This window comes from Anomaloglossus baeobatrachus, chromosome 10 (assembly GCF_048569485.1).
Source record: "Anomaloglossus baeobatrachus isolate aAnoBae1 chromosome 10, aAnoBae1.hap1, whole genome shotgun sequence".
NCBI classification, from domain to species: Eukaryota; Metazoa; Chordata; class Amphibia; order Anura; family Aromobatidae; genus Anomaloglossus; species Anomaloglossus baeobatrachus.
Genome location: NC_134362.1, coordinates 3,219,126 through 3,243,803, shown reverse-complemented (window position 1 = coordinate 3,243,803; position 24,678 = coordinate 3,219,126). Strand labels below are relative to the sequence as shown.

The 24,678-nt window shown below is 49.7% G+C and overlaps 1 protein-coding gene across 2 annotated transcripts in view; it reads left to right on the top strand.

Annotated features, from left to right (window-relative positions):
* Positions 1–24,678, top strand: part of LOC142254521 (uncharacterized) — a 212,521-nt gene that overhangs the window by 173,830 nt on the left and 14,013 nt on the right. For both annotated transcript variants that reach the window (XM_075325621.1, XM_075325620.1), the window contains 2 exons: positions 10,296–10,607; positions 14,492–14,806. In XM_075325621.1, the coding sequence (XP_075181736.1) occupies positions 10,296–10,607; positions 14,492–14,806 (627 nt within the window). The remainder of the gene's footprint in view (positions 1–10,295; positions 10,608–14,491; positions 14,807–24,678) is intronic.

The window sequence follows — 24,678 nt, the reverse complement described above, 5'->3', positions numbered from 1 at the left end:
GTTGTCTTGCCTTTTGGGTTACATGGCGCTCCGGCCACGTTCCAGAGGTTGATGGACTTAGTGCTGGAACCCCACCAGGCGTATGCATCAGCGTACCTGGATGACATCATTATTTACAGCTCCGATTGGCAGACCCACTTGGAACAGGTACAAGCGGTGGTGGACGCGCTTCGAACAGCCGGATTGACAGCCAATCCCAAGAAATGTGCATTGGGACTCACGGAAGCCCGCTACTTGGGCTACGTGATAGGCCAAGGAGTGATTAAGCCCCAAATTAACAAGGTTGAGGCGATCCAGAAGTGGCCTAGACCCCTGACCACGAAGCAGTTTAGGGCCTTCCTGGGTATCGTGGGGTACTACAGGAGGTTTGTAAAGGATTTTGCGGGACTATCAGCCCCCTTGACGGACCTTCTCAAAGGCAAGAAGTCCGTCATGGTGCGCTGGACTCCGCAGGCCGAGGACTCCTTCCGGGCCCTGAAGGAGGTCCTGTGCGGACAGCCCGTTCTGGTCAACCCTGATTTCCGGAAGGAGTTCATTGTACAGACTGACGCCTCGGAGGTCGGCCTGGGGGCAGTGCTGTCTCAGGTGGTTCAGGGGGAGGAACACCCCGTCACCTTCTTAAGTAGGAAGCTCGCCCCTCCCGAGCGGAATTATAGCGTAGTGGAGAAGGAGTGCCTGGCGATCAAGTGGGCCTTGGAGTCCCTACGCTATTACCTGCTGGGACGGCAGTTTCGCTTGGTGACGGATCACTCTCCACTGGTCTGGATGAGGTCCGCCAAGGAACAGAATGCCCGGGTTACCCGGTGGTTCCTTTCTCTGCAGAACTTCCGGTTTACGGTTGAACACCGGGCCGGTAGGTTGCAGGGCAACGCCGATGCCTTGTCCCGCGGCCCGTGTTTGATGGCTGGAGTTCAACCCCGCACGCTTGAACTGAGGGGGGGGGTATGTGAGACTGTGACCGGGGTTATCTATGACGGCCGGTATGTCTCGCCCCGGTTGTGCTCACTCCATGATAGAAAGTAAATCCACTATAGGGTTAATGCTGTTTCCCTACAGGCTGAAGGAAGGGTTAAATAGAATCAGGAACAAGGGCAGGTGTGCCGGGTGTGAGGGAGTGAACAGAACTCCCTGAGTTTTCTGCTGGGGAGGCACATGTATTGTGTTATGGACTTCTGTTTGGACATTAAAACCGTGTGCTGTGAACCATAATGCCTGGATCCCGTGTCTTCTGCTGTGCAGCCGACCGTGCTACCTCACAATATATATATATAATATATATATAATTAATATAATTTAAAACCTTCTCCCCCCCCCGTGGGTGGTTATTTGCCCATCCTCATTCTCGGGTCCTCTAGCAGAGGCCGGGGAGTTTGAGGGTTCTGCGCAGGATCTGAGTTGCTCCCAGCACTGCGTATGTATATATATTACCTTCTCCCCCCCGTGGGTGGTTATTTGTCCTTCCTCATTCTTGGGTCCTCTAGCAGAGGCCGGGGAGTTTGAGGGTTCTGCGCAGGATCTTCGTTGTTCCTGCGCTTTTCTGGACAGAGCTCAATGTTGCTCCTGGAATCTGTTGCAGCCATTTTTCCAGTTTAGGGGTCACTGCTCTAAGGTCTCCTATCACCACTGGAATCACTGTGACCTTCACCTTCCACATCTTCTCCAGTTGTTCTTTAAGGCCCTGGTATTTCTCCAGCTTCTCATATTCCGTTTTTCTGATGTTCCTGTCATTAGGCACTGCCACATCTATTATCGTTGCTGTCTTCTGACCCTTGTCTACGATCACGATATCTGGTTGGTTAGCCACCACTTGCTTATCTGTCTGGATCTTGAAGTCCCACAGGATTTTAGCCCTTTCATTCATTCTCCACCACGTTTTCTGGGGTCTCCCACCTGGACGCAGGGGGACTTAGCCCATACTCTGTACAGATAATCCTGTATACAATTCCCGCTACTTGGTTGTGGTGTTCGGTGTACGCGGCTCCTGCTTGCATTTTGCATCCTGCCACTATATGTTGGATTGTTTCTGTGGTTTCTTTACATAGTCTGCACCTTGGGTGTTGTGTGGTAGATCCCTGCTTTTATGGATCTGGTACTTCGCGCCTGCTCTTGTGCTGCTATGATTAGTGCCTCTATGTCCTGGAGTCCAGCTTTCTCCAGCCATTGGTAGGAGTTTTTCATGTCAGCCACCTCCATTATCTGTCTATGGTGCATCCCATGCAGCGGCTTGTCTTGCCATGGCACTTCATGTTCTTGTTCTTCCTTCTCGGACTGTTGTTGCTGTCTTAGGCTCTCCTTCAGCGTCTCATCTTTTAGTGCGATTTTTGTGATGTATTCCTGGATACTTCTTGTTTCATTCATGATGGTGGCTTGGACACCTATCAAGCCTCGACCACCCTCCTTTCTGTTGGTATACAATCTTGGGGTGGAGACCACCATGCATTGTGAGGAGCTTCCGGGTCTTCACATCTGCAGCTTCCATGTCTTCTTGTGGCCAGCACACGATGCCAGCAGGGTATCTGATAACTGGCAGAGCGTATGTATTGATGGCGTGGATCTTATTCTTCTCATTAAGCTGGCTCTTTAGGACCTGTCTTACCCTTTGATGGTATTTGGATGTTGCTGCTTTCCTTGCCTCCTCATCGTGGTCACCGTATCCCTGTGGGATGCCGAGGTACTTGTAGCAGGTTTGTACATCTGCTATGTGCCCTGCCGGTAGTTCTACTCCATCAGTCTTTACTACCTTGCCTCTCTTTATGACTAGCCGGCCACACTTATCCAGTCCGAAAGACATCCCAATGTCTTCGCAGTATATCCTGGTCCGATGGATCAGTGAACTGATGTCTCGGTCATTTTTCGCATACAGCTTGATGTCATCCATGTAGAGGAGGTGGCTGATGATGCTTCCACTCTTGAACTTGTATCCATAGCCAGACTGTTATTATCTGACTGAGGGGGTTCAAGCCTATGCAGAACAGCAATGGGGATAGTGCATCACCCTGGTATAGGCCACATTTGATGGACACTTGTGCTAGTTGCCTTGAGTTGACTTCCAGTGTTGTCCTCCATAGCCCCATTAAGTTGCTGAGGAAAGTTCTCAATTTCCTGTTGACATTGTAGAGAGCCAAGCATTCACAGATCCATGTGTGTGGCATTGAGTCCTAGGCTTTCCTATAGTCAATCCAGGCTGTGCTGTTAGATATGGCCCCCATACTGCTGCCCATAGTAAAATAAAAAAAGCTTTACTTACCTCCAGTGCTGATCTCCGGTCTCCTGCTGCTGCTGTCTGTGATGAGGCACGCAGAGATGATATCACTCTGTCGTGCCGATCACATGACCGGCATCAAGAACCAGGAGGTGGTGGAGGAGCTCAACCCCACGGAGGGACACACAGGGATTACAGCGCTGAGAAGGTAAGGAAAGAGTGTTTTATTTTATTATGGGCAGCAGTATGGGGGGCATATCTAACACAGGGGAGATGTGCCATCTATAGTGGCCATGGGAAGCAGTATGGGGGGCATATCTAACACAGGGGAGACGTGCCATCTATAGTGGCCATGGGAAGCAGTATGGGGGGCATATCTAACACAGGGGAGACGTGCCATCTATAGTGGCCATGGGAAGCAGTATGGGGGGCATATCTAACACAGGGGAGACGTGCCATCTATAGTGGCCATGGGAAGCAGTATGGGGGGCATATCTAACACAGGGGAGACGTGCCATCTATAGTGGCCATGGGTAGCAGTATGGGGGGCATATCAAACACAGGGGAGACGTGCCATCTATAGTGGCCATGGGTAGCAGTATGGGGGCATATCTAACACAGGGGAGATGTGCCATCTATAGTGGCCATGGGAAGCAGTATGGGGGGCATATCAAACACAGGGGAGACGTGCCATCTATAGTGGCCATGGGTAGCAGTATGGGGGCATATCTTACACAGGGGAGATGTGCCATCTATAGTGGCCATGGGAAGCAGTATGGGGGCCATATCAAACACAGGGGAGACGTGCCATCTATAGTGGCCATGGGAAGCAGTATGTGGGCCATATCAAACACAGGGGAGACGTGCCATCTATAGTGGCCATGGGTAGCAGTATGGGGGGCATATCAAACACAGGGGAGACGTGCCATCTATAGTGGCCATGGGTAGCAGTATGGGGGCATATCTAACACAGGGGAGATGTGCCATCTATAGTGGCCATGGGAAGCAGTATGGGGGGCATATCAAACACAGGGGAGACGTGCCATCTATAGTGGCCATGGGTAGCAGTATGGGGGCATATCTTACACAGGGGAGATGTGCCATCTATAGTGGCCATGGGAAGCAGTATGGGGGCATATCAAACACAGGGGAGGTGTGCCATCTATAGTGGCCATGGGAAGCAGTATGTGGGCCATATCAAACACAGGGGAGACGTGCCATCTATAGTGGCCATGGGCAGCAGTATGTGGGCCATATCAAACACAGGGGAGGTGTGCCATCTATAGTGGCCATGGGCAGCACAGGGGGACGTGTCCCAGCACAAGGGGGCTATATTCAATATAAGGGGGCCATATCCAGATTAAGGGGGGCTAGTTTTAGGATGGGGGGCTATGAGGGACATATACCCTATATGATTTGTTAGACGGACACTGGCATTATAAGATGGACCCCATTTAACATTAAAAAAAAAATTCTCTTTTCCTTCACCAAATTTGGGGGTGCGTCTTATAATCAGGTGCGTCTTATAAAGCGAAAAAATATGGTAATTTATTAATTGAAGTGGGATCAGTAGAATAAAAACAAACTATTACTAATTCCTTTTGTCAATGTGTTAATTCTAACAGTTGAATAGACAATTAGACCTTGCTCTACAAGTCGGGAGGGTTGCATTCCAAACTTATCTCCTTCCTCCAGAGGGGGTCGTTTTCTACTAGAAGTAGAGTAAAAAAAAACACCTCACCTTTTTCTTTGTTCAAAGTTTGAAAAAACGACTGCTCGCCTTCCCTCCTCCCTATTTGGGCAGAGTGAAAACAAAAAACAAAAACCTTCTTTTTTTTTTTAAGTTTTAAGCAGCTTCTGCATCGTCCCTTCAGCCAAATGGCAAAGGCTTTTTTGTATCTTTTCTCTTCAAAACACATCTCTATTGGATCTATTTCATTCTTTTACAAATGGATAAAATACCTTCTATCATCACTTTGGGGTAAGTCCTTTAAGATTTTTGGATTGTTCCTCCTATTCTGTCAGATATAAGGCTGCCGGGCTTTAAAATACTGATCCCCGAGTCTCAAATCTACAAATACTCAGTCCCTTATCTACGAATTATTTTATATGGGCAGTTATATATTTTATTTTGTGTTTTACCAATTCTTCAAGCTTTTCACCTATTCATATCTGACTTGCATTTGTTGGATATCTGATTAAGCGAATATACTTTTTAAAGTTTTGTTTGTTAAAAGTAAGGAAAAGCTATAAAAGTTTATAGGAGGCAGGATTTCAACTTTGGAAGAAAGAAAACTACTGAGAGGGGCCTGACTAAGCTGGGTGTATGCTGGGAGTGTCTGCATTACTATGCCGTTTGTGCTTTGCTATTGGCTACTATTCTGTGAACGCCTACATTTATGCCTGATTCATATACAGCAGCAGACAAAGGGTCTACCCTCCGGGATTCGAAATCACAAAGAGATATTGAATTTATACATTTCTTAGAGTCTCACTAAGTGGAAAGAATTCCAAAAATCTCAAAGTGCTGTAACATAGTAAACCCAGCATAGTTACTTGTTGATTTACCATGCATCAGATTTTTTTCCCGCTTCTGCCTTCTGCAGCTGCCCAGCTCCCGCCGTACAGATATGGGGGCAATGGTGTCTGTCTCTATCTGCTCCAGATACTATTTTGTTAGAATAATCAATGATCAGAGCATTTGAGAAATTGAGCTTGGGTTTGATCACGCCACAATGTAAACAGTAATCTCCATCATAGATTCTGTAGTATACGTCCTGTACACCTCCACTGTAGCGGTCCATTATCAAAACATTTATACAACATATACTTTCTTCACATTCCTTCTTCACCCTTCCACAGTAGCCTGAACTTTAGCCGGTCTGTGCCTTAGTGCACAGATCATCTTCTGACCCCAGTCTACTATGACATGTACACCGACCTGAGAGAGAAAACCAGTGGGGACTCCTACCTTTCACTATGGTCTCTTTCTCTGGTTCTCCATGCCTGACCATTTTGTCAGATGAATTCCATCATATTTCATGTCTGAAAATTTGGAACCATATATGGGTTATCTTTGTGCTATAGCAGCACACTCCCAGAACGGATTGTTGTCGTAAACCAAGGTTCCACTGTAATTGTAAGAAATGACACAGAGTCCCACCCATTTTTGCAAAACTTAGTAAAGTAAGTAGACATCTTGGGGCTGGTATTTTCAGGGTGGGAAGATCCATGGTTATTGGGCCCCCCAGCCTAAAATAGCAGCTTGCAGCTGCCCCAGAAGTGACACATCCATTAGATGCTCTAATTTTGGCGCTTTACCCAGCTCATCCCAATTGCCCTAGTGCGGTGGTAGTCAAGGTAATACTTTTGGGGTTGATGTTAGCTGTGTATTGTTATTAGCATCAAGCCCAGGGGTTAGTAATGAAGAGGCGGCTATCAGACACCCCCATTACTAACCAAGTAATTAAAAGAAAAAAAACGCACACAAAAATATTCTATTTCAATATACAATTCCTGTAACTTTCCCTCGTTTACCATTTTATAAAAAAAAAATAATTATTGAAAAAAAACTCCACAAAACCTAGAAATACAAATAAATAAAACAAGACACTTAAGGGGGCTTTACACGCTACAATATCGCTAGCGATCGCACCCGCTCCTGTCGTTTGTGCGTCACGGGCAAATCGCTGCCCGTGGCGCACAATATCGCTAACAGTCACACATACTTACCTTCCTAGCGACGTCGCTGTGGCTGGCGAACAACCTCTTTGTTAAGGGGTAGGTTTGTGCGGCATCACAGCGACGTCACACAGTGGCCATCCAATAGAAGCGGAGGGGCGGAGACCAGCCGCATTTACGACACGCCCACCTCGTTGCCGGAGGATGTAGGTACGCTGTTGTTCGTCGTTCCTGGGGTGTCACACGTAGTGATGTGTGCTGCCTCAGGAATGACGAACAACCTGCGTCCACAATGACCTACGACATTTTGAAAATGAACGACGTGTCAACGATCAACGATTTAAGTTAGTATTTTTGATCATTAACACTCGCTCGGAGCTGTTACACACAATGACGTCGCTAACGACGCCGGATGTGCGTCACGAATTCCGTGACCCCGACGACATATCGTTAGCGATATCGCTGTGTGTAAATGGGCCTTTAGCCTCGTTTACCACTTTATTCAACAGTAAAACAAATTCTCAGCTGATACGACATAGCTTGTAAAAATTCCTGGAGTCTATGGAGCCTGGTTCTGGCACTCTATAGACTCTGTTTACAGGCAATTCCGGGTCACGCTGCTCTGTGGGAGACCCGTTGTGCCTGAGGAGTGTTAAGTCAGTAATTTTACCACTGTTCAGGGTTGCTGGGTCACTAGTAACACAGTGATCACTGTTGACATTATACATAGGAGCGCTGGGTATAATATATATTGGACAGGTAATACAGAAATCCTGGTGATATTATACACCGGATATCTATAGTGTATAGTGTACAGGTAATACAGTGGTCATTGGTGTGGTGACATTATACACAGGTGATCTGTATATAGTGTACAGGTTATATTAATCACTGTTGACATTATACACATGAGATCTCTATATAGTGCAAGTGTACTGGTAATACAGTGATCATCGGTCACATTATACACAGGAGCTCTGTATATAGTGTACAGGTTATACAGTCATCATTGGTATCATTATACACGGGAGCTCTGTATGTAGTCTTTAGTGTACAGGTAATACAGTGATCACTGATAACATTATACACAGGAGCTCTGTATATAGTGTACAGGTAATACAGTGATCACTGATGACATTATACACGGGAGCTCTGTATGTAGTCTTTAGTGTACAGGTAATACAGTGATCACTGATAACATTATACACAGGAGCTCTGTATATAGTGTACAGGTAATACAGTGATCACTGATGACATTATACATGGGAGCTCTGTATGTAGACTTTAGTGTACAGGTAATACAGTGATCATCGGTCACATTATACACAGGAGCTCTGTATATAGTGTACAGGTTATACAGTCATCATTGGTATCATTATACACGGGAGCTCTGTATGTAGTCTTTAGTGTACAGGTAATACAGTGATTACTGATAACATTATACACAGGAGCTCTGTATATAGTGTACAGGTAATACAGTGATCACTGATGACATTATACACGGGAGCTCTGTATGTAGTCTTTAGTGTACAGGTAATACAGTGATCACTGATAACATTATACACAGGAGCTCTGTATATAGTGTACAGGTAATACAGTGATCACTGATGACATTATACATGGGAGCTCTGTATGTAGACTTTAGTGTACAGGTAATACAGTGATCACTGATAACATTATACACGGGAGCTCTGTATGTAGTCTTTAGTGTACAGGTAATACAGTGATCACTGATGACATTATACACGGGAGCTCTGTATGTAGTCTTTAGTGTACAGGTAATACAGTGATCACTGATAACATTATACACAGGAGCTCTGTATATAGTGTACAGGTAATACAGTGATCACTGATGACATTATACACGGGAGCTCTGTATGTAGTCTTTAGTGTACAGGTAATACAGTGATCACTGATGACATTATACACGGGAGCTCTGTATGTGTTCTTTAGTGTACAGGTAATACAGTGATCACTGATAACATTATACACAGGAGCTCTGTATATAGTGTACAGGTAATACAGTGATCACTGATGACATTATACACGGGAGCTCTGTATGTAGTCTTTAGTGTACAGGTAATACAGTGATCACTGATGACATTATACACGGGAGCTCTGTATGTAGTCTTTAGTGTACAGGTAATACAGTGATCACTGATAACATTATACACAGGAGCTCTGTATATAGTGTACAGGTAATACAGTGATCACTGATGACATTATACACGGGAGCTCTGTATGTAGTCTTTAGTGTACAGGTAATACAGTGATCACTGATGACATTATACACGGGAGCTCTGTATGTAGTCTTTAGTGTACAGGTAATACAGTGATCACTGATAACATTATACACAGGAGCTCTGTATATAGTGTACAGGTAATACAGTCATCACTGGTATCATTATACACTGGAGCTCTGTATGTAGTCTTTAGTGTACAGGTAATACAGTGATCACTGATAACATTATACACAGGAGCTCTGTATATAGTGTACAGGTAATACAGTGATCACTGATGACATTATACACGGGAGCTCTGTATGTAGTCTTTAGTGTACAGGTAATACAGTGATCACTGATGACATTATACACGGGAGCTCTGTATGTAGTCTTTAGTGTACAGGTAATACAGTGATCACTGATAACATTATACACAGGAGCTCTGTATATAGTGTACAGGTAATACAGTGATCACTGATGACATACACGGGAGCTCTGTATGTAGTCTTTAGTGTACAGGTAATACAGTGATCACTGATGACATTATACACGGGAGCTCTGTATGTAGTCTTTAGTGTACAGGTAATACAGTGATCACTGATAACATTATACACAGGAGCTCTGTATATAGTGTACAGGTAATACAGTGATCACTGATGACATACACGGGAGCTCTGTATGTAGTCTTTAGTGTACAGGTAATACAGTGATCACTGATGACATTATACACGGGAGCTCTGTATGTAGTCTTTAGTGTACAGGTAATACAGTGATCACTGATAACATTATACACAGGAGCTCTGTATATAGTGTACAGGTAATACAGTCGTCACTGGTATCATTATACACTGGAGCTCTGTATGTAGTCTTTAGTGTACAGGTAATACAGTGATCACTGATGACATTATACACAGGAGCTCTGTATATAGTGTACAGGTAATACAGTGATCACTGATGACATTATACACGGGAGCTCTGTATGTAGTCTTTAGTGTACAGGTAATACAGTGATCACTGATGACATTATACACAAGAGCTCTATATATAGAGGTATTACTGAGAGTTCTCAATGTGCCTCCTTATAATGAGGCTCCATAACACCGTACACCCGGTTTATTGCCCATAGACTCCCGATCGTACTATATATGACACATTGCACTGTATATGTCACTGTATTTTCTGTCTTGCAGTGTCTGCTCCTCAGGTCTCCGATATTCGCTGTAGTCCTCCTTCTCCTGATTTTGGGTCACTGGTGACCTTATCCTGTGACGTCAGTGAGATGTACCCTAAAGATCTTAAAGTCCAGTGGTATAAAGGTCAGACGAAGATGGCATCGAACGTGCCTGAGGAACCTTTCCAGGAGGATCCAGAGTCTGGGACGTTTCGGGGAACTATAGCGCTGAAGTTTACAGCGGACAATACCTGTCACCAGGAGGACTTCTCGATAGCGCTCAGTCACTGCAGAAAGATTATTGAAAAAAAAATTAAATTAATCCTAGGAGGTAATTATTATTTTTATTAATATAAGATTAGTTATGCCGCTTTACAGATATCACTGTCCCCATCGGGGCTCACAATTACATCCCTATCATTATGCCTTTGGAGTCTGGGAGGAAACCGGAGAACTCAGAGGAAACCCCGGTAACACGGGGAGAACATACAAACTCCTGCAGATGTTGTCCTTAGTGGGATTTAAACTCAGAACCCCAGCGCTGCAAGACTGCAGTGCTAACCACTGAGCCACCACAACACTGCAGTGCTAACCACTGAGCCCTTGTCCTGTGTATGAGCCAGTGTGCTGGCTTGTATATTGTGAGGTGCTAACCTCTGAGCCACCTTACTGCCCTGTACATAGTGCAGTGCGAATCACTGTGCAAAAGTCCTATTCTGTATATAGTGCAGTACGAATACGTCCTATCCTGTAGATAGTGCAGTGCGAACCACTGTGCACACGTCCTATCCTGTAGATAGTGCAGTGCGAACCACTGTGCACACGTCCTATCCTGTAGATAGTGCAGTGCGAACCACTGTGCACACGTCCTATCCTGTATATAGTGCAGTGCGAACCACTGTGCACACGTCCTATCCTGTAGATAGTGCAGTGCGAACCACTGTGCACACGTCCTATGCTGTAGATAGTGCAGTGCGAACCACTGTGCACACGTCCTATGCTGTAGATAGTGCAGTGCGAACCACTGTGCACACGTCCTATCCTGTAGATAGTGCAGTGCGAACCACTGTGCACACGTCCTATCCTGTAGATAGTGCAGTGCGAACCACTGTGCACACGTCCTATCCTGCATATATAGTGCAGTGCGAACCACTGTGCACACGTCCCATCCTGTAGATAGTGCAGTGCGAACCACTGTGCACACGTCCTATCCTGTAGATAGTGCAGTGCGAACCACTGTGCACACGTCCTATCCTGTAGATAGTGCAGTGCGAACCACTGTGCACACGTCCTATCCTGTAGATAGTGCAGTGCGAACCACTGTGCACACGTCCTATCCTGTAGATAGTGCAGTGCGAACCACTGAGCCACAGTGCTGCTCTGTATATAGTGCAGTGCGAACCACTGTGCACACGTCCTATCCTGTAGATAGTGCAGTGCGAACCACTGTGCACACGTCCTATCCTGTAGATAGTGCAGTGCGAACCACTGAGCCACAGTGCTGCTCTGTATATAGTGCAGTGCGAACCACTTGGGGCAGTGGTGGCATGTGTTCAGTCACCAGTGACACGGGGGAGGTGCTGGCGAGGGTTCAGCCACCAGAGGTTGGTGACAGCGTGGGTTCAGTCACTGGGGACGCGAGGGGAAGGTGCTGGTGTGGGTTCACGGGTACAGTTACCAGGTACGCAGGGGAAGGAGGTCCAATGCGAGTTCAGTCACGGGGGGGGAGGTCCGGCGTGGGTTCAGTCACGGGGGGGGAGGTCCTGCGTGTGGGTTCAGTCACGGGGGGGGAGGTCCTGCGTGGGTTCAGTCACGGGGGGAGGTCCTGCGTGGGTTCAGTCACGGGGGGAGGTCCGGCGTGGGTTCAGTCACGGGGGGGGAGGTCTGGCGTGGGTTCAGTCACGGGGGGGAGGTCCGGCGTGGGTTCAGTCACGGGGGAAGGTCCTGCGTGGGTTCAGTCACGGGGGGGGAGGTCCGGCGTGGGTTCAGTCACGGGGGGGGAGGTCTGGCGTGGGTTCAGTCACGGGGGGGAGGTCCTGCGTGGGTTCAGTCACGGGGGGGGGAGGTCTGGCGTGGGTTCAGTCACGGGGGGGAGGTCCTGCGTGAGTTCAGTCATGGGGGAAGGTCCGGCGTGGGTTCAGTCACGGGGGAAGGTCCGGCGTGGGTTCAGTCACGGGGGGGAGGTCCGGCGTGGGTCCAGTCACGGGGGGGAGGTCCGGCGTGGGTTCAGTCACGGGGGGGAGGTCCGGCGTGGGTTCAGTCACGGGGGGGAGGTCCGGCGTGGGTTCAGTCACGGGGGGAGGTCCGGCGTGGGTTCAGTCACGGGGGGAGGTCCGGCGTGGGTTCAGTCACGGGGGGAGGTCCGGCGTGGGTTCAGTCACGGGGGGGGGAGGTCCGGCGTGGGTTCAGTCACGGGGGGGGGGAGGTCCGGCGTGGGTTCAGTCACGGGGGGGGGGAGGTCCGGCGTGGGTTCAGTCACGGGGGGGGAGGTCCGGCGTGGGTTCAGTCACGGGGGGGGGAGGTCCGGCGTGGGTTCAGTCACGGGGGGGGGAGGTCCGGCGTGGGTTCAGTCACGGGGGGGAGGTCCGGCGTGGGTTCAGTCACGGGGGGGAGGTCCGGCGTGGGTTCAGTCACGGGGGGGAGGTCCGGCGTGGGTTCAGTCACGGGGGGGAGGTCCGGCGTGGGTTCAGTCACGGGGGGGAGGTCCGGCGTGGGTTAAGTCACGGGGGGGAGGTCCGGCGTGGGTTCAGTCACGGGGGGGAGGTCCGGCGTGGGTTCAGTCACGGGGGGGAGGTCCGGCGTGGGTTCAGTCACGGGGGGGGGGGAGGTCCGGCGTGGGTTCAGTCACGGGGGGGGGGAGGTCCGGCGTGGGTTCAGTCACGGGGGGGAGGTCCGGCGTGGGTTCAGTCACGGGGGGGAGGTCCGGCGTGGGTTCAGTCACGGGGGGGGGGGAGGTCCGGCGTGGGTTCAGTCACGGGGGGGGGGAGGTCCGGCGTGGGTTCAGTCACGGGGGGGAGGTCCGGCGTGGGTTCAGTCACCGCTTTGTGTGTGGAGAGCGTAGGTTTAATCTCCCCCACTGGCAGGTTCTGAACACTATTATTAATCGGAATTTCCGTGTAAGATCACCATTAAATGTCAATAAATATCAAAAAACCTGTAGATAAAAATCCGTGAGGATACAATAAATAAAGGAAATGATGAAATTGATATTAATATTTTTATTCAATGATTAAAATGAATATTCATTACAAATCCATAGAAGTACAAGGCGGAAGAAGTCCCACAAGTTATAGCAGCGGTTTACCAGGAAAATAACGTGCTTAGTGCAAAGACCACTATTATTTATCATATATAACAAAGTGCACAGTGCAAAACTAAATATCCAAGTGATATGGTATATATGAAAGAGAGTATAATTATCCTATATATCAAAGAAAGTGTAAAGGTGCACCCTCTGAGGAAAGGATTGCTGAAACGTGCGTTGGGGCATAGCGGCATACTTTGGATCATTTACAGACCACATTCAAGGTATAATTTCCTTTAAAAATTGGTACATCTTTACACTTTCTTTGATATATAGGATAATTATACTCTCTTTCATATATACCATATCACTTGGATATTTAGTTTTGCACTGTGCACTTTGTTATATATGATAAATAATAGTGGTCTTTGCACTAAGCACGTTATTTTCCTGGTAAACCGCTGCTATAACTTGTGGGACTTCTTCCGCCTTGTACTTCTATGGATTTGTAATGAATATTCATTTTAATCATTGAACAAAAGTATTAATTTTAATATCAATTTCATCCTCATTTCCTTTATTTATTGTGTCTTCACGGATTTTTATCTAAAAGTTTTTTTTGATATTTTCTGAACACTATTACCCTGCAGATATGGGGTTATCTGCAGGTCCACAGCATGTTTCACGCAGCAGGTTCCCTCTCCGGCCATTACTGGCAGCACTGCACTATTGCTAATAGTTGTATCGTTTTACTAGTCCACAATGGGGGTTGTAGTCCTGCGTGAGGCAGAAGCTTGGCTCCGCCGAGTCCTGGGAGTAGTTGGGGAGCACTTGCGCCCTCATCTTGTCTGCTGGGGACAATGTCCTCCGGTTAGTCAGTAAGACCCTGCGCTCGGACAGGACCGGGCCGGAGAGTGCCGCTATCACTGAAGGGTTCATGCAGGTCACACTGTCACTTTCTGTTTTCTCAGCCTCCTCAGGGCTCCCCGTTCTTGGGGACCTCATCAGCGACCCCAGCAGCCCCCGGTATGGACACCCGGTGACTCTGCGCTGCCAGGTGACCAACTCCAAACTTCAAGACATCGAGGTTACATGGTTAAAGGGCGAGAAACCTCTGGAGAAGAGAGAAGGAATCCAGAAGCAAATCCCTGAGAAGGACGGCTCCATATCCTGCTCCCTCCAGATAATGGCGACAGCTCTGGACTGTGGGAAACCCTACAGCTGCTCCGTGACCCACAGGAGCACGAACATGACCCTGAAGAAGAGCCATTACCTCCCGCTGCCAGGTAAGAGGCCGCCAGCAGTAAGTGATGGCGCCTGCACTGACCCGTGTATGACGGACGCACACACTCAGGCTGGGGGACGAGTCTGGAGGCCCAGTATGGAGGATACTAGTAGAGGGGCGTCTCCGAAATCTCCCCATGCACAACGCGTTTCAGGGTGCAGACGGCCCTGTTATCAAGAGACCGACAGGGACAACAGCCAGGGCAAGCCAAAATGAATGAGAAGAGCGCCATTCTAATAGCTGTGCAGCATTCTAATAACTGCGCCATTATAACATGCTCTTCTTTCTCATTAATAACATTTATACAGTGATAACTTCTTATCACGACACATTATTGGGGTAGAAGGGGGAGGGGTGATGAGCGCGTGAATCTGAGGAAGGGTATAGGCAGGGTTTTGGGGGGGTGAATCTGGGGAACAGTGTGGACTGAGTTATAGGGGGGTTGATTCTGGGGAAGGCTGTAGGCGGAGTTACAGGGGTGTGTGATTCTGGGGAAGGCTGTAGGCGGAGTTACAGGGGTGTGTGATTCTGGGGAAGGCTGTAGGCGGAGTTACAGAGGTGTGTGAATCTGGGGAAGTCAGTAGGCGGAGTTACAGGGGGGGTGAATCTGGGAAGTGAGTAGGCGGAGTTACAGGGGTGTGTGAATCTGGGAAGGAAGTAGGCGGAGTTACAGGGGGTTAAGATTTAGTGGATACCTAGGATCCTGGTGGTGTGGAACTGAACTGAGACAAAAAACAGGTGGGAATTCAGGGCTGTATTCACACGGGTGCAGCAAAAGTTGACATAAACAAGTCCAGGCACAAGTGTTAGCAGGTGATGAAGTGAAGCAATAATTTTACTAAAGTTCAAAGCAAGATATTCCATAAGTCAGGAAATGGTTTATACACAGTAGGACCGACACTGAAACAGTCTGTATTCACACGGGTGGTATAACAGTGCAGCAACAGTTCACACACATAGTGTAGTGTGGGTAACTTACAAAGCTGAATCCTTAATAGCATGACCTGAGCTACAGGGAAGCTCGTCAGTCCTGGGCCTGAGACACTGAGCTTCAGAAAGTCATCAGGGAGATTGGTGCAGAGCTTGTCAGTCCTGGGCCCATGACACTGAGCTTCAGAAAGTTATCAGGGAGATTGGTGCAGAGCTTGTCAGTCCTGGGCCCGTGACACTGAGCTTCAGAAAGTCATCAGGGAGATTGGTGCAGAGCTTGTCAGTCCTGGGCCTGAGACACTGAGCTTCAGAAAGTCATCAGGGAGATTGGTGCAGAGCTTGTCAGTCCTGGGCCCGTGACACTGAGCTTCAGAAAGTCATCAGGGAGATTGGTGCAGAGCTTGTCGGTCCCGAGCCTGGGACACTAAGCTTCAGAAAGTCATCAGGGAGATTGGTGCAGAGCTTGTCGGTCCCGAGCCTGGGACACTGAGCTTCAGAAAGTCATCAGGGAGATTGGCGCAGAGCTTGTCAGTCCCGAGCCTTGGACACTGAGCTTCAGAAAGTCATCAGGGAGATTGGCGCAGAGCTTGTCAGTCCCGAGCCTGGGACACTGAGCTTCAGAAAGTCATCAGGGAGATTGGTGCAGACATTGTCGGTTCCGAGCCTTGGACACTGAGCTTCAGAAAGTCATCAGGGAGATTGGTGCAGAGCTTGTCGGTCCTGGGCCCGTGACACTGAGCTTCAGAAAGTCATCAGGGAGATTGGTGCAGAGCTTGTCGGTCCCGAGCCTGGGGCACTAAGCTTCAGAAAGTCATCAGGGAGATTGGTGCAGAGCTTGTCGGTCCTGGGCCCGTGACACTGAGCTTCAGAAAGTCATCAGGGAGATTGGTGCAGAGCTTGTCGGTCCCGAGCCTGGGACACTAAGCTTCAGAAAATCATCAGGGAGATTGGTGCAGAGCTTGTCGATCCTGGGCCCGTGACACTGAGCTTCAGAAAGTCATCAGGGAGATTGGTGCAGAGCTTGTCAGTCCTGGGCCTGAGACACTGAGCTTCAGAAAGTCATCAGGGAGATTGGTGCAGAGCTTGTCAGTCCTGGGCCTGAGACACTGAGCTTCAGAAAGTCATCAGGGAGATTGGTGCAGAGCTTGTCGGTCCCGAGCCTGGGACACTAAGCTTCAGAAAGTCATCAGGGAGATTGGTGCAGAGCTTGTCGGTCCCGAGCCTGGGACACTAAGCTTCAGAAAGTCATCAGGGAGATTGGTGCAGAGCTTGTCAGTCCCGAGCCTGGGACACTGAGCTTCAGAAAGTCATCAGGGAGATTGGTGCAGAGCTTGTCGGTCCTGGGCCCGTGACACTGAGCTTCAGAAAGTCATCAGGGAGATTGGTGCAGAGCTTGTCAGTCCTGGGCCTGAGACACTGAGCTTCAGAAAGTCATCAGGGAGATTGGTGCAGAGCTTGTCGGTCCCGAGCCTGGGACACTAAGCTTCAGAAAGTCATCAGGGAGATTGGTGCAGAGCTTGTCAGTCCCGAGCCTGGGACACTGAGCTTCAGAAAGTCATCAGGGAGATTGGCGCAGAGCTTGTCAGTCCCGAGCCTTGGACACTGAGCTTCAGAAAGTCATCAGGGAGATTGGCGCAGAGCTTGTCAGTCCCGAGCCTGGGACACTGAGCTTCATAAAGTCATCAGGGAGATTGGCGCAGACATTGTCGGTTCCGAGCCTTGGACACTGAGCTTCAGAAAGTCATCAGGGAGATTGGTGCAGAGCTTGTCAGTCCTGGGCCCATGACACTGAGCTTCAGAAAGTCATCAGGGAGATTGGTGCAGAGCTTGTCGGTCCTGGGCCCGTGACACTGAGCTTCAGAAAGTCATCAGGGAGATTGGTGCAGAGCTTGTCGGTCCCGAGCCTGGGACACTAAGCTTCAGAAAGTCATCAGGGAGATTGGTGCAGAGCTTGTCAGTCCCGAGCCTGGGACACTGAGCTTCAGAAAGTCATCAGGGAGATTGGCGCAGAGCTTGTCAGTCCTGGGCCTGAGACACTGAGCTTCAGAAAGTCATCAGGGAGATTGGTGCAGAGCTTGTCGGTCCCGAGCCTGGGACACTAAGCTTCAGAAAGTCATCAGGGAGATTGGTGCAGAGCTTGTCGGTCCCGAGCCTGGGACACTAAGCTTCAGAAAGTCATCAGGGAGATTGGTGCAGAGCTTGTCAGTCCCGAGCCTGGGACACTGAGCTTCAGAAAGTCATCAGGGAGATTGGTGCAGAGCTTGTCGGTCCTGGGCCCGTGACACTGAGCTTCAGAAAGTCATCAGGGAGATTGGTGCAGAGCTTGTCAGTCCTGGGCCTGAGACACTGAGCTTCAGAAAGTCATCAGGGAGATTGGTGCAGAGCTTGTCAGTCCTGGGCCTGAGACACTGAGCTTCAGAAAGTCATCAGGGAGATTGGTGCAGAGCTTGTTGGTCCCGAGCCTGGGACACTAAGCTTCAGAAAGTCATCAGGGAGATTGGTGCAGAGCTTGTCAGTCCCGAGCCTGGGACACTGAGCTTCAGAAAGTCATCAGGGAGATTGGCGCAGAGCTTGTCAGTCCCGAGCCTTGGACACTGAGCTTCAGAAAGTCATCAGGGAGATTGGCGCAGAGCTTGTCAGTCCCGAGCCTGGGACACTGAGCTTCATAAAGTCATCAGGGAGATTGGCGCAGACATTGTCGGTTCCGAGCCTTGGACACTGAGCTTCAGAAAGTCATCAGGGAGATTGGTGCAGAGCTTGTCAGTCCTGGGCCCATGACACTGAGCTTCAGAAAGTCATCAGGGAGATTGGTGCAGAGCTTGTCGGTCCTGGGCCCGTGACACTGAGCTTCAGAAAGTCATCAGGGAGATTGGTGCAGAGCTTGTCGGTCCCGAGCCTGGGACACTAAGCTTCAGAAAGTCATCAGGGAGATTGGTGCAGAGCTTGTCAGTCCTGGGCCTGAGACACTGAGCTTCAGAAAGTCATCAGGGAGATTGGTGCAGAGCTTGTCAGTCCCGAGCCTGGGACACTGCGCTTCAGAAAGTCATCAGGGAGATTGGCGCAGAGCTTGTCGGTTCCGAGCCTGGGACACTGAGCTTCAGAAAGTCATCCGGGAGATTGGCGCAGAGCTTGTCAGTCCCGAGCCTTGGACACTGAGCTTCAGAAAGTCATCAGGGAGATTGGCGCAGAGCTTGTCAGTCCCGAGCCTTGGACACTGAGCTTCAGAAAGTCATCAGGGAGATTGGCGCAGAGCTTGTCAGTCCCGAGCCTTGGACACTGAGCTTCAGAAAGTCATCAGGGAGATTTGAGCGGAGCTTGTCGGTCCCAGGCATGGGACCCCGGGCTGTACGGAGCACACATTGTAGACCACCGCTGCTCTAACCTGGTAGCAATGTCAAGTCTCCACTGCCCTGGTCCTGATGAATGTTTGTACTGGGCTGGCTGGATGAAGGATGAAGCTGTACCCGCTGCACGCGTAGCTGATTACAGGGGGCATTCATGTTTTGAATGGTTTTGACCCATGCTAAGTACATGAGGCGTCTTTCAGATGCTGTTCGTCAGAAGAGGATCGTTCATTAATATAGATAAAATTGATGAGAAGTCTATTTCTATAGGATTCCTGTTACACGTCGTATTGACTTTTCCATCTAAATCTGTTTTCGGTAAAGCCCATCCGCATTTCCATGGTTCTTGCCTTGTTTATGGGAGATGGAAAAATTGTAAGATTGTAATGCCAGACTCCACCTGAGCAAGCGTCCGTTGTCCCCGGCAGTGCGATTTAGCCAACTCAATGGATTGTGGTCAGTGAGGACTGTGAACTCATTGCCATAGAGGTAGGGCTGCAATTTTTTTAAGGCCCAGACTATGGCCAGGCATTCTTTTTCTACGGTGGCATAAGCCCTCTCTCGGTCCAACAGCTTCCGGGAGAGGTATGCTATCGGATGTTCCTCACCGTTGTCCCCCACTTGGCTAAGTACAGCTCCTAGTCCTGTGTCCGATGCGTCTGTTTGGACAATGAATCTGCGACGGAAGTCAGGAGCAGTCAAGACTGGGCTTTGGGCTAGCCGGTCTTTCAATTGGAGGAACGCAGTTTCACATTCTGGGGTCCAGATAAGGTTACGGGCATATCTTTTGGTTGTGAGGTCAGTGAGCGGTTTTGCTATGGTACTGTAATTGGGGATAAACTTTCGATAATAGTTTGCAGTTCCTAGAAATGCGCGGACCTGTTTTTGATTGACCGGGCGTGGCCACTGGGTAATGGCTTCTACTTTTGCAGGTTCGGGACGAATGCACCCACTTCCCACCCGATGTCCCAGGTATAGCCATCCCCATTTGGGCATCCCCATCAGTGGCCATCCCCATTTGGCATTTCTCAGGTCGGATGGTGAGCTGGGCTTTGGCTACCTTCTGCAACACCTGGGACACGTGCTGAACATACTCTTCACAAGTGTCGCTGAAGATAGCGATGTCATCCAAATAGGCCTGGGCATACCCCGGATATCCCTCTAGTAAATGGTCTACCATCCTCTGGAAGGTGGTCGTGGCATTTTTCATCCCAAAAGGCATGCTGGTAAACTCAAATAGGCCAAAAGGGGTTATGAAGGCCGATTTTTCTCTTGAGCCTCTTTTGTGAGTGGGATCTGTCAGTATCCCTTGCTCAAATCGAGGGTAGATATAAACCGAGACCCCCCTAACCTATCTGGTAGTTCATCCACCCGGGGCATGAGGTAAGCATCTGTAATCGTGACCGCATTGAGCCGTCTATAGTCCACACAGAAACGAGTACTCTTGTCCTTCTTGGGCACCAACACAACACTGGCAGCCCATGGGCTATGGGAGGGGACTATGACTCCCATATTTAACATGTCATCCACCTCGGCCTTCATCATTGCCAACACAGGAGGGGTCACCCGGTAGGTGGGTTGTCTTAGTGGGGTGGCTGCCCCTGTATTTACATGATGCTGGACCAGGGGGGTTCTACCAGGCTGACTTGTGGACAGGGTTTCATATGTTCCGAGTATGTCTGATATCTGTCGCTTCTGTGATGGACAAAGCTGCTCCCCTAATGATACATCTTTTACCCCCATTTCCCTTTTGGAGTCAACTAATAGGTCTGGGATCTGGTCCAACTCTGGATCATCTAACTCTGGACAGCAAACTGCTAAATTGGTGACTTCTCGTTCCTCATAAGCTTTTAGCCTGTTGATGTGGTAGGTACGCTCACGAACACCTGCTCGATCCAGGGCCACGGTGTAGTCAGTATTGCCACATTTCTTGGTAATGGTGAATGGACCTTCCCACATGGCTTGCAGCTTGTTTTTCCGTACCGGTACTAGTACTAGGACCTTCTGTCCACAGGCAAATTCTCGGAGGCGGGCAGTGCGGTCGTAACATCGTTTTTGCCTTTCCTGAGCCACTTCTAAATTCCCGTGGGCTAACGCCATGAGGTGCCTCATCCTTTCCCTAAACTTTTGAACATAGTCCAGTATGGGAACCTCTTCTGTGGGGAAGGTGCCCTCCCAACTCTCTCGTACCAGCTCTAGGGGCCCTCGTACTTTTCGGCCGTACAGCAATTCTAAGGGGGAGAACCCAGTGGAGTCTTGCGGCACCTTCCGGTAAGCAAAAAGGAGCTGCTGCAGGTTTTTCTCCCAGTCCCCCCCCCTCGGACTCCACATATCGGCTAATGAGCTGTTTGAGCGTTTTGTTGAAGCGCTCACACAATCCATTTGTTTCAGGATGGTAGGGGGTGGTACGCATGGGGCGGGCTCCATGTTTTTCCCACAGGGTGTGAATCAGTTCACTTTGGAACTGTGCCCCCTGGTCAGTCAATACTTCCTGTGGAAACCCTACCCGGTTAAAGATGTCCAGTAGAGCTTGAGCCACGTGCTCTGCATCTATGGAGGTTAAGGCAACGGCTTCTGGGTAACGGGTGGCAAAGTCTACCAGGGTGAGGATGAATCTTTTTCCACTGCGGCTGGGGATGGCTAAGGGGCCTACTATATCAATGGCAACTCTCTGGAACGGTTCTCCTATCAAGGGCATGGGTTGAAGTGGGGCACGACATGGGGCTCCCCCCATACGCTGACACACTGGGCAAGAGGCTCTGTATTTTTGCACTTCTTGAGTGACCTTTTGGCCAGAAAAAACTACGCAACAGGCGAGCCCGAGTCTTTTTGGTCCCCATGTGCCCAGCCGCAGGAACATCATGAGCTAAACGCAATAGTTGGGGTCAGTATTGCTCGGGTACCACAAGCTGATGTACACGGGTCCAGGGTTTTTGTGGGCAGGATGCGGGCTTCTCCCGATATAAGAGGCCTTTTTCCCATCTATACACCTCCCCCTGATTTCTTCCCCCAGGTTGGGCGGCCGCACTACGGATCTCTAGGGTCGGGTCTGACAGTTGGGCTTCCCTGAATTCCTTACGATCTATCTCCCCCCAGTCAATGGCCACAGTTGGGTCTGATGTACTCACATTTGTTGGCTCTGATGAGGAGGCTGAAGATTGAGGAGGAGGGTTCTCCTCTGATGGGCTGGAAGAAAGACCTGCACCAGGATGGTGTTTGGCTTGGCTGCGGGTGATGGCGGTGACAAACTGGCTGGATAGTCCTTGTCCTAGGTCATTTCCCGAAATTACAGGGGTGGGGAGGCCGTCCATGAGCCCCACTTCAACCTCCCCTTGGTCAGTTCCCCAGTCCAACTGCACTCGTGCCAGAGGGATGTTCGAGCGCTGGCCCCCAGCAAGGGTGATGGTTACTTGGCGGCCAGGTAAATGATGTTCTGTGGGAAAATATCTGGGCTGACCAGGGGGATGGAAGATCCAGTGTCTCAAAGTCCCTGACCTGTATATCACCGACCTTGACCGTCTGGATGTGGGGATGGAGGTTGGCTGGTGTACGGTGTCCGGCCTGCCGTAGGGTGTGGACTGGGTAAACCACTTCCTCAGCTATTGGTGTTTCTCAGGAGTAGCATTCCTCAGGTCTCATTGGTTCATCTCGGCATATGTTGACTGGTTGGACTGGCAGACGGGCTCCAGGCATGGGGCCCCGGCTTTGAAGACACTCTTTGGCCATGTGTCCAAGTCACCCACACGTATAACAGCGCCGTGGGTTAGACAAGTCACCGGCCCTGTTGGTAAACCTTTGTCTTGTTGGGGCTTCTGTGGGGTAATGAGTTAGTCCAGCACGGAAGTCTGGGGGTCGCTTGGATCCATGGTTGAGGGACCTCCTCGGATCGGTGGGCCTATTGGGCCTCCAGCTGGGTCGGTTGGCTGTAAATTCGTCAGCCAATCGCGCTGCTTGCTCTGGGGTTTCTGGCTTCCTGTCAGCTACCCATTCTCGGATTTCTGGGTCCATCTTCTCTAGCAGCTGTTCGAGCACCATCACGTCCCGGAGGGTAGCAGCGGAGTGGGCAGCCCGACCATCGAGCCAGCGGTTACAGTGTTGTTAGAGTTGACTTCCAAGTTCGACATATGAGACACCCTGGCGAGACATAGTCCGGAACTTAGTGCGATGTATCTCAGGTGTTATGGTAAAAAGGGCCAACAAAGTGTCCTTAATAATTCCGTAGTCCAAGCAGTCCTGAGGCCCAAGTGATCGGACAGCCTCCTGGGCCCGGACAGGCAAGCTTGTCCACAGGTATTTGGACCACTCAGCTGTGGGCACCTGGTGCATACGCATTAGCACCTCAAAGTTTTGCAAGTGTTCATCTATCTCAGTGCTGGAATCATTAAACACTGGCACGTCCCTGTAACGAAGATGACTTCCTTGGTGGTGGTCTATCCTGGAGGTAGGTGCTGGTGGTAAGGAAATTGGAAATCCAAACACAAATTGCAGAACACCAGCCCTCTCTTCCCTTGAAGCTTGAGGTCCCAATGCAGTCAACAATTCCTTGACTCGGTCTGCTTGGGCTTGGTTTGTTTCCAGACTGTCACTGGATCTAGGATGAGATACAGGGTTTACCTCCTCTGATACCACATCGGCAGTGTCCTCATCATCCTCTACATCATTCTGACTAATTTCCGGATCAAATCTGACCGAGTGTCAGTGTTCCTGTATTCAATCTTTCGCATCTGGCACAGATCCTGTAGCATCCATTTACTGCTGCGGTCGTAACTCCTCTCTGGTCCTCGTCCCATGGCTGAGCTGGTGGGGTTGGACATGGCATCGTCCGAAACCTGAATGCCTCCCCTATGGCCTGCTGGGTATGCTTCTGTGCCTCCCTGGTTGTTGAGCCCTGGACGGTGTCCGCGAACACCAGTCCGCTGCAGCTCCCCTGGGTAAACCAGGCTGAGTAGTATCCCACCGCTGCCACCAATTGTGGAGACACGGGGCTCAGTGGGTGCTCTCGTCCACTGGCCCGGCTGCCTTTAGAAAGACAGCGTGGCTCAGGGCTCATCCCAACTGAACGCCTGACCTCTTTAACCGTGGGCAGAATGTCATGATGTATGTGCTTTTCTCCATCCCATATTTCTTGTATAAGATGCCATGTGATGTATTTTACCTTCTCACTGTATTTGCTGTAATACTATGTCAGGATGTGATGTCACTTTCCTTTGGTTGTACTTACTGAACACTTTGAAATGTCTTGGGATATAAGTAACCATACCTTCCCCCCATCTCCTGTGTCTCTGGGCCCATAATGCAATTATCTCTTGTCCACACAGCCAGGGGAACTTCCCATTGTTTCGTAAGCAGTGGATAATGCCAACTACACAAAGCTATAGACATCTTATAGCCAACCTTCTAGAATCTTCTAGTGGGCCCAACCATTGCATAGACCCCTACCCTTGAGGGGCGGGCCCACGAGCTCAGACAATACCCTCCTGTTTCTAAGTGCAGTTGGGAGTTGAGTTTTTGAAGAGGAAGGGAGCGAGATCTGAATCTGCGGACAGACCTCGCCGTCCAGTGGATTGTGTGGGATTTCTGGGACTCTGAAAAGGACTAT